At 34.8% G+C, this 21399-nt stretch overlaps 1 protein-coding gene across 1 annotated transcript in view; it reads left to right on the top strand.

The window, feature by feature from the left end:
- LOC111419702 (probable 2-oxoadipate dehydrogenase complex component E1 homolog) overlaps positions 1-21399 on the top strand; it is a 21647-nt gene continuing 248 nt past the window's right edge. Inside the window, exons 1-14 of the mRNA XM_071197250.1 lie at positions 1-206; positions 303-426; positions 481-646; positions 704-1085; positions 6598-6782; positions 6831-7052; positions 7109-7266; positions 7321-7456; positions 7510-7641; positions 7691-7811; positions 15335-15474; positions 20506-20662; positions 20715-21038; positions 21099-21373. Coding sequence (XP_071053351.1) covers positions 74-206; positions 303-426; positions 481-646; positions 704-1085; positions 6598-6782; positions 6831-7052; positions 7109-7266; positions 7321-7456; positions 7510-7641; positions 7691-7811; positions 15335-15474; positions 20506-20662; positions 20715-21038; positions 21099-21373 — 2655 coding nt within the window. The 5' untranslated portion in view covers positions 1-73. The remainder of the gene's footprint in view (positions 207-302; positions 427-480; positions 647-703; positions 1086-6597; positions 6783-6830; positions 7053-7108; positions 7267-7320; positions 7457-7509; positions 7642-7690; positions 7812-15334; positions 15475-20505; positions 20663-20714; positions 21039-21098; positions 21374-21399) is intronic.

Genomic DNA, 21399 nt, shown 5'->3' on the forward strand with positions numbered 1-21399 from the left:
ATTTTGAGGTCAACAACAACATAGTTCATTTTCATCGGTTTACTACATGTGTAATGTAACATAACCTCAAAAAATGTATTCTAAATTTTATGTAAAAAACGCCAACCTATTCAATCAGATTAAAAGACTCACTCAAATTTCTTCAAGATCTTACCAAAGTGAAAGCGTATTCGGGTTTAGAAGAAAGAAAAAGGAGGAATACGAAGGTAATATTTGTGTAAAGAAAAAAAGTAAAAATGTGTTGGTAATATTGGGTTTTGAAGGAAAATTTTGACGTTTAAAGTGTCATTATAATTTTTCAGTTCCTGTTGAAATTCAAACTGCTCGCAATCAAAGTGGAAATTTTTATAGATTAGTACAAGCGTATCGAAAACATGCTCATAAAATAGCGGAAACGAACCCTATTTGTTTAGAAAAAACAATCAGGTTAGATTAAATAAACTAATCTTTAAAAAAAAATTCAAAAAATATTTTCTTTAGCATTCCAGATCTTAATCCATTAAAATACGGCCTTCAAAATTCCGATAAAGTATCTTTTAAAGGTATTATAAACACCGATAAATTAGAAGGATCGGTTACAGAAGCTTTGGAATTACTAAATTCAATTTATTCGAATAATATTGGGGTTGAATTTGATTATTTAGAGGTGAATAAATTTTGATTTTGAAATTATCATCACAACTTTTTTTTTAATTTTAAATAGACGGAACACGAAAGAGAATGGTTTGCAAACGCGTACGAAAACATGATGCAAAAACAACTTTCAAACGAAACAAGGATACAAATTGCGAAAGACATCTTAAAATCCCAAGTTTTCGATCAATTTATGGCGGCTAAATTCGTCAGCGTTAAAAGATATGGCGGGGAAGGAGCCGAAAGCATGATGGCATTTTTTAGTGAATTTTTTAAACTCTCAGTAAATGATGGATTACAACAAATTGTGGTTGGTATGCCACATAGAGGAAGACTTAACTTTTTAACTGGTTTACTCGATTTTCCACCTATTAAAATATTTGCTAAATTAAAAGGTAAACCAGATTTTCCGACAAAATATGAAGCAACAGGGGACGTTTTAAGTCATTTTAGTAAGTAAATTCTCAATTCTTTTCAAAATCAAACTCGACTGGTTTCGATAAATTATGTGCCAGAACTTGAAGGAATACGAATATTGTAAGAAAAAGTCAATTACAATGAAATGATAAATTTCAAAACAGATTTAAATATATAACAAATATGATTAAATGTAATTGTTATGCAACCAACCAGCTACGCTTCCCTTTATGTTACGGTATTTCAACCGCATTTTTCTTTTTGTTAATTTCAAACGTTAATTTCCCTTCAATATTATGATGTACCTAGCTTGATATTAGTTTAATCCAACAAATCAATTCTTTCCAAGGTTTTGATTTTCCAAGTTATTTTCGATGTTTTAAATTATCAGTGTTGCCTTATTACATGTAATCGTAATCCATAATACCTAGCCAATGATTTTGATGTTGGTTGCGTTCTTAATATCATAAATAGAGAACTTGGTTCCTCGTGTCGCTCCTATTCGGGACGTGTTTGAAAAAGTTCTGGAAAACTTTCAAAACGGATATAATGTAAGAACATACAATCAATGAAATCCCACCAGGTTTCCGAGATCCAAACCGAACAAGTACGGCATAAAATGTATATTCTAAATGAACACTCACTTCAAGAAACCACTCGAGAGGAACTGGAAATGCCCAAAAACCCAGGTGAAATATGACATCAACTACATCCACGCTAATAGCAAAGTGATTTGCATGAATGTCAATACTCTCCTCCGATTTAATACTGGCGACCACAGGCTATCTAAAAATATCAGTATCGACACTAACCTAAAGAGTTAGCAAACTGGTAAAGAGTTATACATATCCAACTTCTGCAAAACTAGAGCAAAGGCAACGCAAATATTAGACAACCATCCAGACGAAGGTGCAATCAAGTTCTGAGAATCGATTCACCATGCTCTAAGCTTGTCCAACATATTTACACCAACGAAACACTACGCGTCAAATTGCGTGAGGACATGCTGACGAAGGAGATTCCGGTTGAGACAGGTGTTCACCCAAACTATTCACCTTGGCATTGGAGGACATCTTCAAGAAATCTATCTTAGGAGAAGAAAGGGATCAATATCGACTACACCTACCTAAATCATTTGTTATTCGCGGATATCATCATACTGATAAGCAGCGACCCAGCGGCGTTAAAGGATATCCTGGAGCAGCTCCATAAAATATCAGCAGAAGTGGGTGTAATGATGAATTTTCAAAAAACAAAGATGGTCAGTCTGGACGCTCCCCAGTTCTCGATCGAAAATCATATTATTTATTTATTTATTTATTGATATCGGGGAGCAACAACAGGACAAACCCAATAAAGTTGCTCCACATAATTATTATATACGAAAACCTTAAAGTAACATTTAATGTGATTACAAATAAGTTATTATATTAAATTAACATTATTAAATATTTAAATTACACATGATGTGCGCAGTCTTCACAGCCTCGCGGACCGCAAACTTAATATTTCGTGGGCTACTCGAAAAAAGATCGCAACTCACCCGATCCGCGGTTCTTTCCATCCTCAGAATAGGTGAGTTACGATATGCGTTTGTTCGTGGAGTGGGCATATAAAAAAGGAAGTCGTACCGTAACTGACGACGAGGAACACGAAAATTCTCGCCATCAGCGATGGGAAATCAGTGTGACCATTGACAAGCTTGTACAAAAATAAAACGTCATATATGCTCGTCGCTGGGAGAGCGTTAGCAATCCGAACATTTCACAACCAGACGCATAGTTACTGTACACTTATTGGGTTTTATAACACAAGTATTTAATCAGTCGTTTCTGGATTCCTTCTAACCTAGCGATATATACGGAATATTGAGGATTCCAGATTACGCTACCAAAGTTTAAGATGCTGTTGACATATGCACTGTACATACTTATAATTGCGTTGTGGTTTGTGAAATCCTCGGAAGATCGTTTTATAAAGCCCAGCATTCTGTATGATCGAGCAACCACACCATCTACATGGACATCGAAAAGTAGTTTTTGGTCTAGTGTTACACCAAGATCAACTGTAGATGTAACTCGACGCAACTTATCATAGTTAAGGATGTAATCATATTTTATATAATCTTTTTTTCTGATGAAAGTGATGGTGTGGCACTTAGAAAAGTTTAAGTGTAATTGATTGCTTGTACAGAAATTGCAAATTCTATCAAGATCTGCCTGTAATTTAACACAATCGTCGATGTTTCGAATAGAAAGGTAAATTTTTAAGTCGTCAGCGTACATCAGGCCACGCGAATTAACAATATTATTAAAAATATTTTTTATGTAAATTAAAAACAGTAAAGGACCGTGCTGATTAGTATTAATACTTCCACGAATTTGAAAAAATACACTGGCGTACACCAACTTCTCAAAGATCTTTCCAAGTATGGGTAATATATGTAGATATTGGACGATAATTGACAACGAAGTGTTGATCACCTGATTTAAAAATGGGTGCAACGTTGGCTCGCTTCCACGTATCCGGAAACACTACCAGCTTAATGGATTTATTATATATCAGCTGTAAAGGAACTGATATTGCCTGAGTATAGTTTCTGACCAGTATAGCAGGTATACCGTCAGCACCAGGACCCTTATTCAAAGCTACTTGACGCCATGAATGCGTACGCGCGAAGAATCAACCGTCCCCACCGCATCATAATGGGGAGCTGCGAAAACTGCACTAAAATAATTCGCAAATAACGAACAGATGGCATTGCCGTTCGATGCCTCAACCCCATCTAGAATTACAATTGATGGGATACCCGTACCGCCTCTTCTGCGTTTGAGATATGCCCATAACTGCTTTGCGTCCAATGCAACACCATCCTGCATACGTTTAATATGCGCCTTATAATTCTGATCAATCAGGTATTTAGAGCGTCCGCGCAGAAGACGAAACGTTCAAGAATTTATCATCACGGAAGCGGTCAACAATGTGTCTTAATTCATTACAAAATACATTTAATGCAACATTATCATTAGGAGGAATATAGATACAACCAATATGCAGTTTGCTAATACGCTTATCGCAATAAAGTGTTACACAAATAGCTTCATTGGCTTTAAACCAGTCTGACCTCTGAACACTGCGAAGACTCGCATTAACACCTATCAGCACACCACCCGGAACAGCACCAACACGATCTCTTCTGTAGATGTTGTAGTAGGAAGTAGGAAGAACCTCAGCCGAATTGATACCAGGGTGGAGCCATGTTTCGGTTAGGCATAGCACATCGACGCTGGTATAAATAGCGTCGATGTGCTATGCCGTATATACTATATACTGAAAGGCCAAACATTTTGAGCGTTTGTTTTATTAATTCTTTTTAATTATTATATTAAATTAATTATTTAAAGGCGTGAGAGGTCATCAGGAGATCTTATATGGACTATCGGCGATGATTCATTGTTTCTGACAAAAATCTTGCTATCACGTGTCCATACAAAGCGATTGTTTTTATCTTTAGCAATACCTCTCGTTCGAGCAAACAAGGCCTTATTAGCTGGCGTCAGATGGTCATTAACGAAACAGCACTCCCCCACCCCTTCGATATGCAAACCCTGTCGAGAACCAGGTACGGACTTCCTTTTGTTGATTGCCGCAGCCAAAAACGCATCGCGCTTTAGGCGGCTGCAAAACCGCATCACTATGGCCCGTGGAGCTTTATTTTGCTTATCAAAGTGCGGAACACGATGAATGGCATCAACGTCTGTCAATGAGAATTGGACCCCTACATGTTTGGCAATGTTGTCTACAATAGACAACAGATTTTCATTTTCGCGTTGGGGAACACTATGAATTTCAACATCACTGCTCATCCACCTCATCCAGCCTCGCAGCCAAACTCGTTACCTGCTCTCGTAAGCGGGTATTTGCAGTGGTTAACTGATCAACAATTTTTATCTTTCCATTGAACGATTCAAGCAACTTTTCAAAATCACAGTTGCTACAGAAATATAGAAATATATATTATAGAAGATGTAGATCACTACATCTACCTTGGTCGCTATATAAAGCTAGACAAAGGAAACTAAACCACCGAAATAATAAGAAGGATATGATTGACATAAGCAACGTTTAGGAAACTCGTTTTCATCCTCAAAAAGCCAGCAATATCGAAAACGTTTCAGGTTAATGGTTCCGAATCTTACGTACTAGCGGCAACAACGTTAGTATGCCCTGGAAACCAACACGGCCACGAAAAATAGTGCTAATAGATTAAGGATAAACTAGTGGCGTAACTAGAAAATATGGGCCCAGGCGCAAAATTTTGTAAATGGCCCCTGTCTTTATAGCAAAGGTAGTAATACTATGTATACATATTATGGTATACAGAAAAAAAACACAAATTAAGTTGAAAATACTTATTTATTTTCGAATTTACTAACAAAAAACCAAGAACTAAGAACTAAATTATTACAAAAGTTGTTTTCTTCTAGATTTCATCGCTGCAAATATACTTATTAAATTTTTTAAATCCATTTTTTTAGCCTCACTGCTTTCAATTGCTAATATAGAAAGATCATTCAGCCGCGATTGTCCCATACTATTTCTTCTATAGTCCTTTATTATTTTTAACTTGCTAAAAGATCTTTCTACAGAAGCAACTGTTACAGGGAGTGTGAAGAACAATATAAAAACAGAAAATACATCCGATATATCAGTTTCTAAGCAATTATATTTGGTCATTACTAAGTTAGCAAAATCTTTTACATTTTGCAATTCTTTTAACTTGTCTTTTAAAAGCGAATGTTTAAGTAACACCCACAATTTAAGTAATTTCTCATTTGCTGGTATGTTACTCAGTTCATTTTCTAGACTTCCGTAGAATGTGCATTTCTTCTCTCTGCTTTTGCTATTGTTCGGAGCACATACACATATGTGATTGAGGTTTCCTGTTCCTATATCTAATGATACTTTGAGAATTCTTTCATTTACGTAATATATGTCTTGTATTAGTCTCTTTTGTGTTAGTCGATACCGCTATATATTAGCACATAGTTTGGTACTTTAGGCTTTGCTATGTTTCTGATACTGCGCATATATCTATGTTATGTTGTTACATTTTTATAGTATATGTAGCATATATCTATGTTATAGGTTCGTATATGTTTGCTCCATTTCTGTTTCCTGTCTAGTTTATTTACAATTACATAGGGAAGACTGACGTTGGTGTGGATTGTGATTTTCGAAATTACAAGAATTTTCACGTCAATACATATTAATCTGATATGTTTTTCTATTATGGCATAGATCCAATTGATCAACAGATATTCTCATTTCTACATTGGAATTAATCTAGCTTTTGCCGTTTTGGTGTTCGCAAGGTTTCTATTCACGCTAAGCTGGTGTTAGTACACCTGCGTTATTCTTCAACCGTTTTATATAACGTGTATAGCAAATGTAGTATATGTGTACTAAATAAAATTAGAACTAATTGTCGAAATTGGTCGAACATACATATTTAAAATAAAACATTAATAAAAAATATTATTTTAGTATCATCCGTTGATATTAACGTCGATAACAAACCATTACACGTCTCCATTCTGTACAATCCATCTCATTTAGAAGCTGTAAACCCAGTTTCAATGGGAAAAACTCGAGCAAAGCAACTAATGGTAAAAGATGGTGATTATTCGCAAGAAAATAATAGATGGAGTGATAAAATTTTAAATCTTCAGGTAATAAACTTTATTTATTTTCTTGTGTTCTAATTTGTCGAATGTTAGGTTCATGGAGATGCTGCGTTATCCGGACAAGGAGTTAATCAAGAATGTTTAGAAATGTCCTCAGTTCCTCATTTTGAAATAGGAGGTAGTGTTCATTTAGTCGTAAATAATCAAGTTGGATACACAACCCCTGGAGATCGAGGAAGATCATCAAGGTACTGCACGGATTTGGCTAAGATAATTTCGGCTCCTGTTTTACATGTTTGTGGAGATAATCCAGAGGTAAAATAAAAATTAATTAATTAAAAATTTTAATAAAAAAATTAAATAAATTTTAGATGGTTTTGAAAGCTACAAGAATAGCATTTGATTATCAAAGAAAATTTCGAAAAGATGTTTTTATAGACATGCATTGTTACAGACAGTGGGGACATAATGAATTAGATGATCCAACATTTACAAATCCTGCTATTTACAAAATTATTCGTGCTCAAAAGTAATACATTATTAGTTATAAACTTTAAAATATACAATTTTTTTTAATTACTAGAACGGTACCTGATCGTTATGCTGAAAAATTGGTACAAGAAAATGTTTGGACAAAAGATAATTGGGATAAAGTCGTTTCAGAGCATAGGGATTTTTTGAATGAAGAACTCAAAAAAGTTGATCAATTCGAACCTGATGTATCTACGAAAATTGCTTTATTTTAATATGATAATGATAAAATAATTTTTAGGAACCATGTTTTCAAAGACAATGGCAAGGATACGATCAAGCACAAAATTCTATAACTAAATGGAATACGGGAGTGCATCCAGAGATTTTAAAATATGTTGGAGTTAAATCAGTTACTTATCCAAAGGATTTTGTAAGTCTATTTTAAACAAAAAAAATAGAAATTTAAGTATTTTTTTTAGAATATTCACCCAAATCTTTTGAAACATCACGTAACTAATAGATTAAGAACAATTAACGATGGGTTTAATTTGGATTGGTCAACTGCTGAAGCACTGGCAATTGGATCACTTTTATATCAAGGTAAAAATGCGTTCATAAAATAATATAAGATTATAAATCTAGAAACTTATTTTTGTTGATGATAAAGCGATTCAATTAGAAAGTTTCCTAAATATATTTAAATTATATACCAGAAGGTAGTTTCCTCACAAAAAAACTTTTAATTTATAGTTAATTGTGCGAATAATTAAGTATAATTAACTTATTGTTCACAATTTTTTATAAATCTCCAAGTGGAGAGTAAAAGCTCCAAAAAATGTCTGCATGCTGACGCATCATTTTGCATCAAGTAAAAATCATGTCACAAAATTTGAATCGGAATTTACCACAGTGTATTAACATTTGTTCTGAAGGCGGAAATAGTTGATACTAGGTTAAAGGGTATTGCAGTTTATAGTTAATATTACTTCTCTACTATTTGCGTAATACAGCCCCTGATATTGGATTTCAAAGTCCATAACGTCTTGATAGAAATGTTCACCATCGTTTAAATATATGTATATAGATGTGACTGCGACATATGCAGCTTCAACGCCTGCGGCAAAATTTCAATCAGGAAACTCGTTATCATTTGTAATATTAGCTCATCACAGTTTTCAGCTCATTGATTTTTAAAAAAATCTGAAATCCTTTCCACGGTATTCTCTTCTTCTTGCGGAGTAATGGAATCTCTTCATTTATTATAATTTTTTTAGTTATAGGCAGTTTTGTTAAATACCCTGGTATTTATTTTCAAGGGTAAATTTCCTGGATGTATACCCGGTGGTATTTGCCCAAGATGGATATTTAGAGGTATTTATAAAATTTAATTAAAATTGAGTTGATGGCAGTTTTGCAAGCACTTCAAGAATGCAGAGTCGATTATCGATATACCAAACTTATTTATAATATCTACAAGAATGCTACAATTACTGTAAAATTGCATGAAAGTTCTGAAGATAGTAGAAGTAGTAAAGTACTGACTGTAAGTAAAACAAAGCGATACACTGTTGAACCCAAATTGTTCATCACAGTCCTGGAGAGTGCATTTAAATAACTGGATTGGACCTAAAAAGGCATAAACATTGATGGCAAATGCTTTAGTAATTTGCGCTACGCAAATAGTTCTTATTTCGGATAGCTTTGGAGAAATTAAACTAATGTTGAACGACTTAAAGGAGGTGTGTGCAAGAGTCGGGCTAAATATCAACGAGGAGAAATCAAAATTTATGACAAATCTTATTCCCAGCTGTAACATCAACACTGGGGATAATGAGATTGGGAGGGTTGTCAGCTATGTATATCTTGGCTATGAGGTTCGTGTATCGAGAGATAATGAAACAAGTGAACTAAACACAAAGATCACACTCGTATGAGCAGCCTACGGGAAACTTAGAGACATCTTCAAGAGAAAAGGCCAAGAAAGGCTTTCAATCAATGGGTGTTTCCTGTTATGACATACGGCTCCGAAACATTAACATTAACGGTAGCCACTGTCAGGAGGGTCCAAGTAACGCAAAGATAGATGAAAGGGTCGATCCTGAGTGTAACTCTGAGGGAGTACATACGAAATGGATACCTGTGAAGAAGAACTGCCTTAAATGATGTGGTCAACATTGTGGCAAAGCTTAAGTGGAACTGAGCGGGTCATGTCGCGCGAACGAAGAATGAGCAGTGGACAAAAAGGTTGATTGAGTGGAGACCGCGAGCGAACAGACGAAGTAGACGTCAAAAGAATGACCAACAATTGGATTCAGACAGCACAGAATACAATCGAATGGCATAGAATATGGGAGCTCTATGTCCAACAATGGACGCAGTGGGTGCTTGATGATAATAATCATAACAACTTGATCTATTTTAAATTAAGACAGAGTCGTCTGATGATAATACGTCTTTGATTGTTGACAATTCCTCGTCTTCAACGTCCATTTCATCATCTTCCTCTTCATTTTTTTTTTTTGAATCTGATATATTTTTACTGGTATCACTTTTATACGCATTGTTTGGGTATTTACCCTGGACCAGGGTAAATACCCGGATAAATAGCAATTGTAGAAATACCTACCCGCCGGGTATTTATCCATCGCCCATCACTGACTGTAGACCAATAATAATTCCTGCCTTCAGAAAGGTTAGGGCAAAAGTTCGGTACATAAGTATATGAATGCGTTCGAATCAGTGTTCAGAGTATATACAGATGAATGTAGTAGCTCTCACTTCACATTATAAAACTGTCATAGACAAGACAACCAAATTGGTGTTCCCCAGTGTTACCATTATAATTTAATCAATGTATGTTTAGGGTAGAGGAACCTGTTATGGCCACATTTAGTACTCTTCAACTTTTAAAATTCGGTATCTTAGTTAAAAATTGCAATACATGCGAGAAAAAAATCATAATAGTGTCTCTTAGCTCTTGTTGCATATAGGCATCTTCCATTTTATTTGTGTATCAAGTATTTTAAAAGACAAAAAATAATTTTCAAAAGTAGATCAATTTTCCCATTTATGGTCACCAAAACCGCTATTATGGCCATAAACGTTTCCACTTATGGCCACCATAATTTGTTTGCGTAGAAATCAAACGCAATTAAGTACAATTTTTACATTTTATTAGGTACGTAATTACAACAAAACTTAAGGAGATGAACATTTATTGTTTTTCAAATACGTCTACAGCACTACGGAAAACAATTGTCATCTTTCGACCAACATTTTTCAGTTCGAGTTCTGGAAGCGTTCCAAGGATTTCTTCCTTTGAAATGGCACATTTGTCATTGTCTAACACTTTAAAATGTGTCTTAGTCTGATCTAAGCTTTTTAGACATTGTACTTCAAACTCATCGTCATCCAACACGCATAAAATTTTTGCAACATACTTGTAATGGATCATAGCTCTTTTTCCAACGCTCTTAAATGAAGCTAAAACATAATCACCTTCTTGCAGGTCTGTAACTCCATACATATCAATTGTTTCTTGACTTTCTGTCTCAATATCGTCAACATCGTCTAAGCTGCTCCCGCTTTCATGCCACTCAACAGTTTTTCTTTCTCTTCTTCGTCTTTTTTGCCTTCTGCGCTTCCTCTACTTTATTTTTCTGAATTCTCTTCTTTCTCTCCATCTTCAGCTCTTCTTGAATTTTCTTCCCTTTCTTTTTGAGTTCAAAATATTCCATCCATTTGTCAGACGTAACAATATGGAGTATATTCTTTCTTCCTTTTTCCTACTGTCGCTTTATGGTGTGGCCAAGGAATGACATCATTAAACACTGAGGCAAGAGACCGTTTAGGCGGGCAAGTATATTCGACGTTGTGGATGTTGATTGATCAACACTTTCATCTCTGCTGTTGAAGTACAAATCCTGTAAATGTTGAGCAACAGCTTCCTTCTCTTTTTCGGAGGATAAGCCTTTTGGTTGACGACATTCTTGGTAGTTTGAAGTTTGGGGTGTTTGCACCTCAATGACGATTTCATTAGAAGCTTCGAATTCTTGCATCACCTCTATCTCCGAAACTGGATTATTTAATATCGTTGGTAATGTTTTTTGATGGAGTGCAGGTTCCTGAATGGGAGGGTCAGGGGCATTTGTTCCATCACTGTGTGCCTCAACTTCATTTGCTACCTGTAGCCAAAAGTCAAATAACATCACAGCTTCAATACTGCCATCCCAATCGTAGTTATCCTTTCTTGCATCTTTAAACTGCTGAAGAAGACCAGGATCAATTTTAGATTCAATGTATTTAAGATAAGGTTTCAGAACCTCTACACCAGTTGTTGTTTTAGCCTGTACTTCCCGAATAATTATTTTGGAAAAATCAACATTGTTGACATCAAATAGAGACAATCCAGTTGATCTAAAACCTGATTTGACATTATCAAGCATTGTACAACATCTGCTTTTGAAATTTCCTTTCCATCATGATCAATGCGCCATTTGCGGACGGTCCTTTGCCACTTCTTCTTTCTTTTAGTGGTCCAAACACAGCTACATCGAGTGGCTATAAGATATGAGTAGAGTTTGGGTAAAGTGCCACAAGTACAATTTTGTTTTCACGACAAAATCGACTAAGTTCCAAACTCATATGAGATCGATGACAATCCAGGAATACTATAACAGGGAATGTTATAGATTTCTTCTTTAAAAATGGCAAAAAAACGTTGGCTATATACTCAAAGAAGCTTTCTGATGTCATCCAACCATTTTCTGTTTTTCCAATACCCCATCCGATTGGAGCTGCTGCCACTAAACTTGCAGGAAGTCGCTCGTATTTGTATACTATTTAGTATTTGTATTTGTATTGTGTAAGAGGTGGAACAAACTGCCCGCATGCATTGACCGAAAATAAAGTTGTCACATTCTCTTTATCCGAATTTGTAGATTCATTGTAAACGTTTTGTCCTCTTGGTCCGATAATGAGTCCTCCTTTAGGAGTCAAAAAGAAGCAAGTCTCATCTATATTAAAGACGCGCTCTGGGTCCCTTATGGCTACAATTTCTTCTTCTGTGAGTAAAATTTCAACTTCCTTAAACCAGTTCTGTATTTTTTCTTCAGTAACAGTGCCCCTTGCCTTGTTGACATATTCAGCGTGCTTCTGGGAGAGAACAGGATGTCTATTTAGGAAAGAAGTAACCACTTTTTGCCGGGCTTATTGTTGGAAATTGGATGGTTTTCATATTGGAATAATCTACGATCTTCTTGACTGAGCATAGAAAACTCTTCCTATCTACGGGAAATCCCATTTTGGCACAATTCAACACCCAATCCACTAATACATTTTTGCAGTCTTTTCCCAAAACAGAATCAGGTCTACGGTGACGCGGTGATTCAACTGGACTCTTTTCCGAGATTTTGTTGCAAAGAGTGGCACAGGCATTCCATTTTCTATAGCCTTCAACGCCTAGGACACTTTTAATGGAGAGTACTGGAACCGTTTCTGTTTATTTTTCTCATTGTCAGTTATGGTAACAGAGTCTTGTAAATAAAACAGTGTTGTTCAAAATCCATTAAAGCATCAAATTTACCAGAATGGCCATAACTGGGTTTACGCTAATTAACTTATGGCTACGTCATGGCCATATCTGGCAAACACCATTGATAAACACCATTAAATCACACAATCAAACGATTTTCTGAAGAAAAATCTGAAGATTTACTTATTTTTGTTGATCATCTGAATATACCAGTTTTAGCTCTAACGGAGCACTGGTTAAAACCTAATGAACCACTTATCATTGAGAGCTATGAAATGGTTTCTAATTTTACTAGAATAAACAATCAGTATGGAGGATCATGTATACTCATTCAATCAAGAAAGTAAGGAATTGATTTTGGAATGCAATGCAATAAAAATTGCACCCCTAAATTTAATTATCCTTTGCACTTACCGTGCACTAACGGGAGATATTGAAGATTTCTTTGTCACATTGGAAGAGATATTACAGTATCTATTAATGAAATTAAAATTCAAAATTTTTCTTGCTGGTGATTTTAATATCAATTTAGGGATCCAAGACAGAATTTCGTTTGGACTATTTAGACTATTGGAAACCCTATCGAGCTACGACCTACACCCTTCAATTATGGAAGCTACCCGAAAAAATAATCGATCCGGCACTATAATTGACAATATCTTTACAAATCTCGAGTCATATGAGAGTAAAATTTTAGTATCTGCATTATCAGATCACTACGCGCAAGAGATATCCTTTTTAATCAATAGTAGGATTGAAAAAATTAAAACAAAAATAAAGAAAGGTTTTCTAAATCGAGACATATTAACGCACATACATCATGACATATATGAACGCCACAAATTGGTCATTTACAAAAGACATGCAAAATGCTGAAAACTGTTTTAATAATTTTTTGAGTATTATTCGAAATAGTTTGGATAGACAGAGCAAATTTAAAATTGTTGTTATTTCATTCTGAAGCCTATAGAAATTTCTGTCAGTACCTAAAGACAGAAATTGAAAGATCAAAAAAGGCTTCGTATACTAACTATATTGAAAATGCGTCAATAATTATTGTGATCTAAACATATTTCGACCAGTGTATGAAAATGATATAGATATACTAATTGCGCTAATGCATATTTTATAAATAGTGTACAAATTTCTAATACGGTTCCTTTAAGAACAAGAAACTTACAAATATCTAAAACTTTCGCATTTTATGTAAGTGATGCAATAGAAGTTTAAAAAATAATTGATAAACCTTTGATAAGATTCCCGTGGCCTTATTGAAGTTCTCTTCTGATGTTCTCTCTGAACCATTGAGTAATGTTATCAATTTGTCCTTTTCTATGGGCGTTCTTCCAGTAAGCTTTAAAAAATAGTAATTGTTGCGTTCATATCAAATATTGCAAAAATATTTGAAAAAATTGCATTGAGGACGATATAAAAGGACGATCAACGTCACGTGCAATTTTTTAGATACTTAATAAAATTACATCAGCTATCAATGAAAATGATATCACTGGTTGTATTTTTGTGGATAACAAAAGCATTCGACTGTGTGAATCATGAAATCCTTCTGAATAAAATAGAAAAAATGGGTTTCGGCGGCGTTATCCTTGATTGGTTAAAATCCTATTTATACGGCAGAATCCAGTGTGTTGTGTCATACAGCGATTCGGGAGGAGAAGTTAGGTCTGAGTGGAAAGAAGTATTTCAGAGTGTACCTCAGTGGTCAGTCTTGGGACCTTTCTTGTTTCTTCTGTACATTAATGATTTGCTTGATGTACTTGATAGTTTACTGGCATTATTTGCGGATGATTCAACTTCTGTTATATCTGAAAAAAGTGAGGAAGCGGTCTGAAGAATGGCCAGAGAGAATCTAATAAAACTAAACGAATGGTTGTTCGGAAATAATCTACAGCTCAATATAGCAAAATCAACTTTTATGATTTTTGCAAATGAAACACCTGAGATGGAAATAATGTTTGGAGGACAATTACTCGCTTATCAACAGGAGGTGACGTTCCTGGGTTTAAAGATGGACTGCCACCTTTCCTGGAGTCAATACATTGATGGGTTGACAACCAGTTTATCCAGAACATGTTTTGCGCTTCGAACAGTGTCACAATGTGTAGGTGAAAGAGTCGCTTTAACTGTTTATTATGCGTGTGTTGAATCGCGTTTGAGATATGGAGTTATTTTCTGGGGAAATGCAGTAACGTCGGAACGTGTTTTTATCCTTCAGAGGAAGTGTACGAGCGGTTTTCGGTTTAGGTCCGCGTGACTCATGTAGAGCTCATTTCACAGAATAAAACATTCTCAAGTTCCTTCTTCTTTTATGAAACTTTTATGTTCTTTTATTTTGTACTGGATTATTGTATTTGAATTTGTAAAATTATTGGTATTGTAATTAATTAATGTTATTTACATAATTGTAAAGGTTGTTTTGTTTGACTGTTTTCTATGCATGTAAGCATTATGGAAATAAAGGGATTTATTATTTTAAAAAGTTAGAAAAAGAATCGCTTAATCATCAAAAAAAAAATCATAAAATAAACCGTTAAACTGAATTTGTTTAATTTTTTTAATGTATAATTTATAGGATACAATGTTCGAATAAGTGGACAAGATGTTGGACGTGGAACCTTCTCTCAAAGACATGCTATGTTGGTAGACCAAGCAACGAATAATACTTACATTCCATTAAATGACATGGATTCCGAGCAAAGTGGCTTTTTTGAAGTAATACTATTTTTTTAAATAATTTAATCAATTCATTAATCAATATGCACTAAATATTTTGTTTCAAATGAATACTAAAACATCAATTTTTGCTCGTACAATATAAAAATAATATTTCTGGAAAGAGGAAAATGGTGAAGCTATAACATTTCTTGAAATAATTGAGGAATAAATGAATTGAATCCTTTGAATACACTCTTTCCACCAAGTACATGTTATAGACTAGATTTTCAAAAAATAAATTAAACATCACAATTCCATATTAAATTGATGAAGTTGTGCATTAATTTAACCTGGTGCAGAAGTTTAAGTCTTTAGTCTTCTGGATAGGATTGTTGCAGATTTCAATTACCTACTTTAAGTTATGCAAACAAGAGCATATTGAAAACCTACAAAAAATGGTTATAAGCAATATGATGGAAATTGATAATTTTGAACGTTATTCCAGAAAGAACTGCGTTGTATTAACAGTTTCGCCGAGAAAAAAAGGGTGAAACTAGAATTTTGTTGGAAACGAAACTTTTGGTAGCTATAGTCTAATAGAAAAAATTAACGCTAAGAAGTTCATCATGGGATTGTTATCTAACAAAAGACTGGTTTTGAAAAAAGCAGAGAATAATTTGGTAATAGCAATGTCTATCGTGAAAATCAGAAACAGTTTCCGCACTGTATTCTTCCAAAGTATGATGTTGAAGAATTCAATAACAGAATTGGACAAGCGATTATGGTCGATGAAAATAATGTAGTTCACTATACAGTCTGAGTCAAATGCCCTCTAACGCCTAAAAATGATTGAAATATGGTCATGAGATACGCCACAAACATTTTAATCCAAACTTTGCATCAAGCTTTTCTTATATATTATATATATACTTAACATATTTAGACATATTTGCAACACAATCCAAAATCGTTTAAGTCTACCAACTGAAAAGCAGTTTCCTAATTTTATTTGATTAGTCTCCACTATACCAGTCTTTCAGAGCAGTTCATTAATTTTTTATGGAAATCACTTTAATAGATTGCAAACTTATATGGTTTATGGAAAACAAGCATTAGCAGCTACATATTGCTACAAATTCTTAGTCATTACAGTTTTTCCAAGTTCACGGTGCAGTAAGGTGGCTAGTGCCATTGTTCGATTTTTCATCGGTTTCCCTATTTCCATAACATATTCGTGGGTCGCAAATAACGCTAAAATCTGGCATATTTATTCTCTAAAGTCTAAACCAATGAGTGTCAGAAGCAGACACTTCTGGCTGTAACAAACCATAGGTAGAGGTCAAAGATTTTCAAAACTTACGTAATGAATTCAAGTTCTTAGTAACGTTATCAATATGTTTAAAGAATTTTTTCAATTCTGAATTAAATTTTGAATTCAAATTTAACCCTAGGATGCATAAGTGAATCTATATAGCATGTGTCTCAAAGACACTTGTATATTAATACCAGCGAAATTTAGTTTATTCAGATTATTGAAAAGAATTACGCAATACAATATGTTATTAACACAATTTATGTGACACATTTTTTGCAAATTACCACACTGTGTTCTTTGCAGATAGGTGTTTTGCACATTATGCATCGCAAAGTACTCGTGCGACTAATCTTAACTGAACACACGCTATATCTCTTCTTTTTGGGTGGATTCAGAAGTACCTGGTGCCGGAAATTCTATGAATTTTTTCATGTCATCTACGATGTGTCGATGTAATTTTGGATTTTGTGATCTCACTTTCATAAACGGAAGTATCAATTCCTGAGGTAATTCTTCCAAAAATATCCTTCGTTTATGACTGCTGCCAGCAGCATAGTTTGGATTTTCGTTTGTGTAAAGGAAAAAGGAATTTATGGCTGCAACACCAATAATATTTGACCAAACTGCAAACGGCCAACGTCTAGTCTGTCTCTTGCATGTGTAACTTCCAAGCATTTGGTCCATATGATCCACACCACTTTTCGTATTATTATAAAATGTTATTATGATCGGTTTTCTTTTACAGTCTTCTATAGAAATTTGATCTTCATGGTGCATAGAACTCAAAAGGACAACGGACTTATTTTTCTTATTAACGTGTCAGATCGTCAGAAAATCCAAAAACTGAAGAATAAACAGGCCTGTCCTTCTTTGCGAAGTGTTCCTATAGATGTTATCCCAATAGCTAGAACCTGGTGGACTAATGGTACACTGGTAAAGTAGTTGTCAAACGTTATGTTTCTGGAAGTATTGTTTATAGATGATACTAAGGTCATTACATTTTGTGAAACATTCTTCGCTGTTTTTTCAACCGGCTGCTTGCCCAAAATAAACTTAACCATCAATCACATAGCCAATATCGCTTTCACATATCCAAAAAAAATTTATTCCATACTTTGCTGGCTTGTTTGGTATATATTGAATAAAACCACAGCGTCCTCTATATGCCAACAATTGCTCGTCAATGGTTAAAAATTCTTTCGGTATCATAATTATTTGTCATTGAATAAGAAATAATTCCCAAACGTGGCGTATAGGAGCAAATTTGTCACTCTCGCCCTTTACAACTCTTGTCCTCTTATCATCAAATCTGAGAAATCTTTTGATGTTTTCGAAGCGATTCAGGGACATCGTTGCTCTATATGTAGGGTTGGAACACTTGTCGAGAAACAATTTCCTTACTGAAACATTCCAGCTTTTCTCTGCACCTGCTAACAGTAACAACCCAAAGATTTCTAAAACATTTATTTCTACCAAACTAATTCTGGCTTTCCTTTATATTGATGTTTAGCTTCTGTATTTGTGCAAAGTATTATTTCATTAACCATTTCCGATATTATAAATTTATCCCAAGCACATTTGAGAGATAATACTTCGTTTCTTTTCCTCGGTCCTGGTTTGAATCGAATAATGTTAGTAGGGACGGTTTTTTTTTGAGAAGGAGTAGAAGAAGTCCACTTGAAACCATTTCGACCATGCAAGCTGTTTTGGGCGTTAGGTTCAACATCGCTTAACTCAGTGTCTGATAAGATATCCGACTCGTATGAATCTTCCTCAGCTTCAGGTGGTGGCACATCAAAGTTGCACTTTAACTGAAACATTATCTATGTCATCTTCGTTGTACCACTGCAACACAATGTATTCAAAATCGGAGTCGCCTACTCGAACGCTTCTTTTTCTGCTGCCCGACGCTATTTTTATCAATATCTACAAATAATATATGCACATTTATGAAGATTTACTTCGAGTATACGTGAATCTAAAACTTACGAAAGATATATGAAATCACTCTATTATTTATCGTATTTTCAACCCCTTCGTATACCTGTCCCATAGAATCCCATTGTTCCTTTCGTTCGAGTCCTCGAGGACTTTAGAGCCAATAGGAGCGGAGCTCTATGGACCGAGCGGCCCCGGCGACCATGTGGCTGACGTGACAAATCCCCATTCCATGAAGAACAAAATTTATTTTTCGACCGTTAAGTATATCAAATTATTGCCCTCAAAGGTTGTCCAGAGGCACTCTTAATAGGGCAAGAAATTCGTATACACCATTTCAAAATAAAGAAATGAAAAGTAAAGCCGTGTGTCTTTAGCGGCCCATACACGATGATTCTTGCGGCGGTGCCGCCAGAGCCGCCGCAAGAGTCGTCGCATGCGACGGATTTTAACGGCCTACACACGTAGACTCTTGTGGCGTCGTGCCGCACTTCTTTAACCGCTATCGACGGACCTATACCAATGCATATCTGGCCAGACAATAGCCAAGAAATTGGCTGCAGAATACCAATACTACTTGCAGAAGACTGAATACTTCCTATAGAGGACAAATACTACCTATACAATACTAGAAACTGCTTAAAAAGATAGATATCGTCCTTAGAAACCTAAGTACTGCTACCAATAGACTACAAATTGGTTGCAGAATACCAATACTATTTGTAGAAGACTAAATACTGCCAGCAAAAGGCTAAAAACTCCTTGCGGAAGGCAAATACTACCTATACAATACTAGAAACTGTTTGCAGAAGATAGATATTGTTTATGGAAGGCTAGGTACTGCTACCAATAGCCAAGGAATTGGTTCCAGAATACTAATACTGCTTGCAGAAGACTAAATACTTCCTATAGACGATCAAAAATTCCTTGCGGAAGACAAATACTACCTGTGCAATACTAGAAACTGCTTAAAAAGATAGATATTGTTTATACAAGGCTAGGTACTGCTATCAATAGACTACAAATTGGTTCCAGAATACTAATACTGCTTGTAGAAAATTAAATATTGCTGGCAGAAAGCTAAATACTGCCAGACAATTTTACAAGCTCATTTATGGCGGTAGTTTTTCAGTTTCTGTTGATGTAATTTTTTGATTTTGAGTCCCATAAACATGGGTACATTCTATATACGTTTATAAATTTTTTCTAAAAATCTTTTTCGGAGAACGATGCCATTTCGATGGACGTTGGAAATAAACTAAAGCGATACTTTCGGTGTCGTATGCACGTCGCAATCCCATACACGTTGACTCTTGCAAGGCGCCGGAGCCTGCCACGGTCTTGAATCCGTCGCCGTCGCATGAGTCCTGGCGCTTCCCTACACACGATGCTTCATGCGGCTCGACTCTTGGCGTCGCTGCATGCGACGCTGCAAGAGTCGTCGTGTATGGGCCGCTTTTCAGACACATGTTATGCATCCTAGGGTTAAGAACATTTTGAGTCCAATTGGGACAAATTTGTATACTTTTTAAATCTTGGTTTGTAATTATTAAGTGATTGAACTTATTAACGCAAAATAAATTATAACTATTAACTTTAAAGTACTAAATTTGAAATTTTTCTGAATTTTATAGTTGGGAGCTTTTTTTGTAAGTTCTATTTTGTTGGCTAGAGAAAAAAAAACATCTTGCCCTTGCATCCATCGCCAACTAGGACATTTTAATTCATTTAATGTTTAAAATAACAATATTAATCATATTAAATTATTGCTTTAATAAAATATATTCACATTTATTATCTCAAATAATTACAAATCCCCATTTTTATTATTTTAGATTGCAAATAGTATTTTATCAGAAGAAGCAGTTCTAGGCTATGAATATGGAATGAGCATAGAAAATCCCAACAATTTAATAATTTGGGAAGCGCAATTCGGCGATTTCTTCAACGGTGCCCAAATTATGTTCGATACATTCGTTTCTTCGGGAGAAAGTAAGTTTATTTGAAATTTATTTTTTTATATTCAATTAAAAATTTATTACAGCTAAATGGTTGTGGAGTTCTGGATTAGTAGTGATGCTTCCTCATGGTTATGATGGAGCAGGTCCGGAACACAGTTCATCAAGAGTTGAAAGATTTTTACAAATGACAGATTCCAAAGAAAATAAACCTGACGGTGATAACATCAATATGCAAGTTTGTCAACCGAGTACTCCAGCGCAATATTTCCATTTACTAAGACGCCAAATGATTCGGAATTTTAGAAAACCCCTTATTATTATCTCGCCGAAAACATTACTTCGATCTCCAGTCGCAACTTCAAATTTAGATGATATGTCAATTAATACTTCATTTCTTCCTGTTATTGGTGAAGCTTAAGAAATAAAATTTTATGGTTTTTAGTAGTACTAATTGATGCGTTTTTTAGGGGATACAATGTGTAATCCAGATCATGTAGAAAAAGTTCTGTTTACATCTGGAAAACATTATTATACATTGTTAGAAAAAAGGCAAAGTTTAATGGCGATGGACACAGCGATTATTAGAATTGAATCTTTTTGCCCTTTCCCCATAGTGGAAATACAACAAGAAATTTCAAAATATAAAAACGTTAAAGGATTCATTTGGTGTCAGGAGGAACCTCAAAACATGGGAGCTTGGAGTTTTATTCAACCACGCTTCCAAAACTTATTAGGATATCCAGTAAGAATTAATTTTATTTTGTTGTA

Source organism: Onthophagus taurus, chromosome 7 (genome assembly GCF_036711975.1).
Source record: "Onthophagus taurus isolate NC chromosome 7, IU_Otau_3.0, whole genome shotgun sequence".
NCBI lineage: Eukaryota > Metazoa > Arthropoda > Insecta > Coleoptera > Scarabaeidae > Onthophagus > Onthophagus taurus.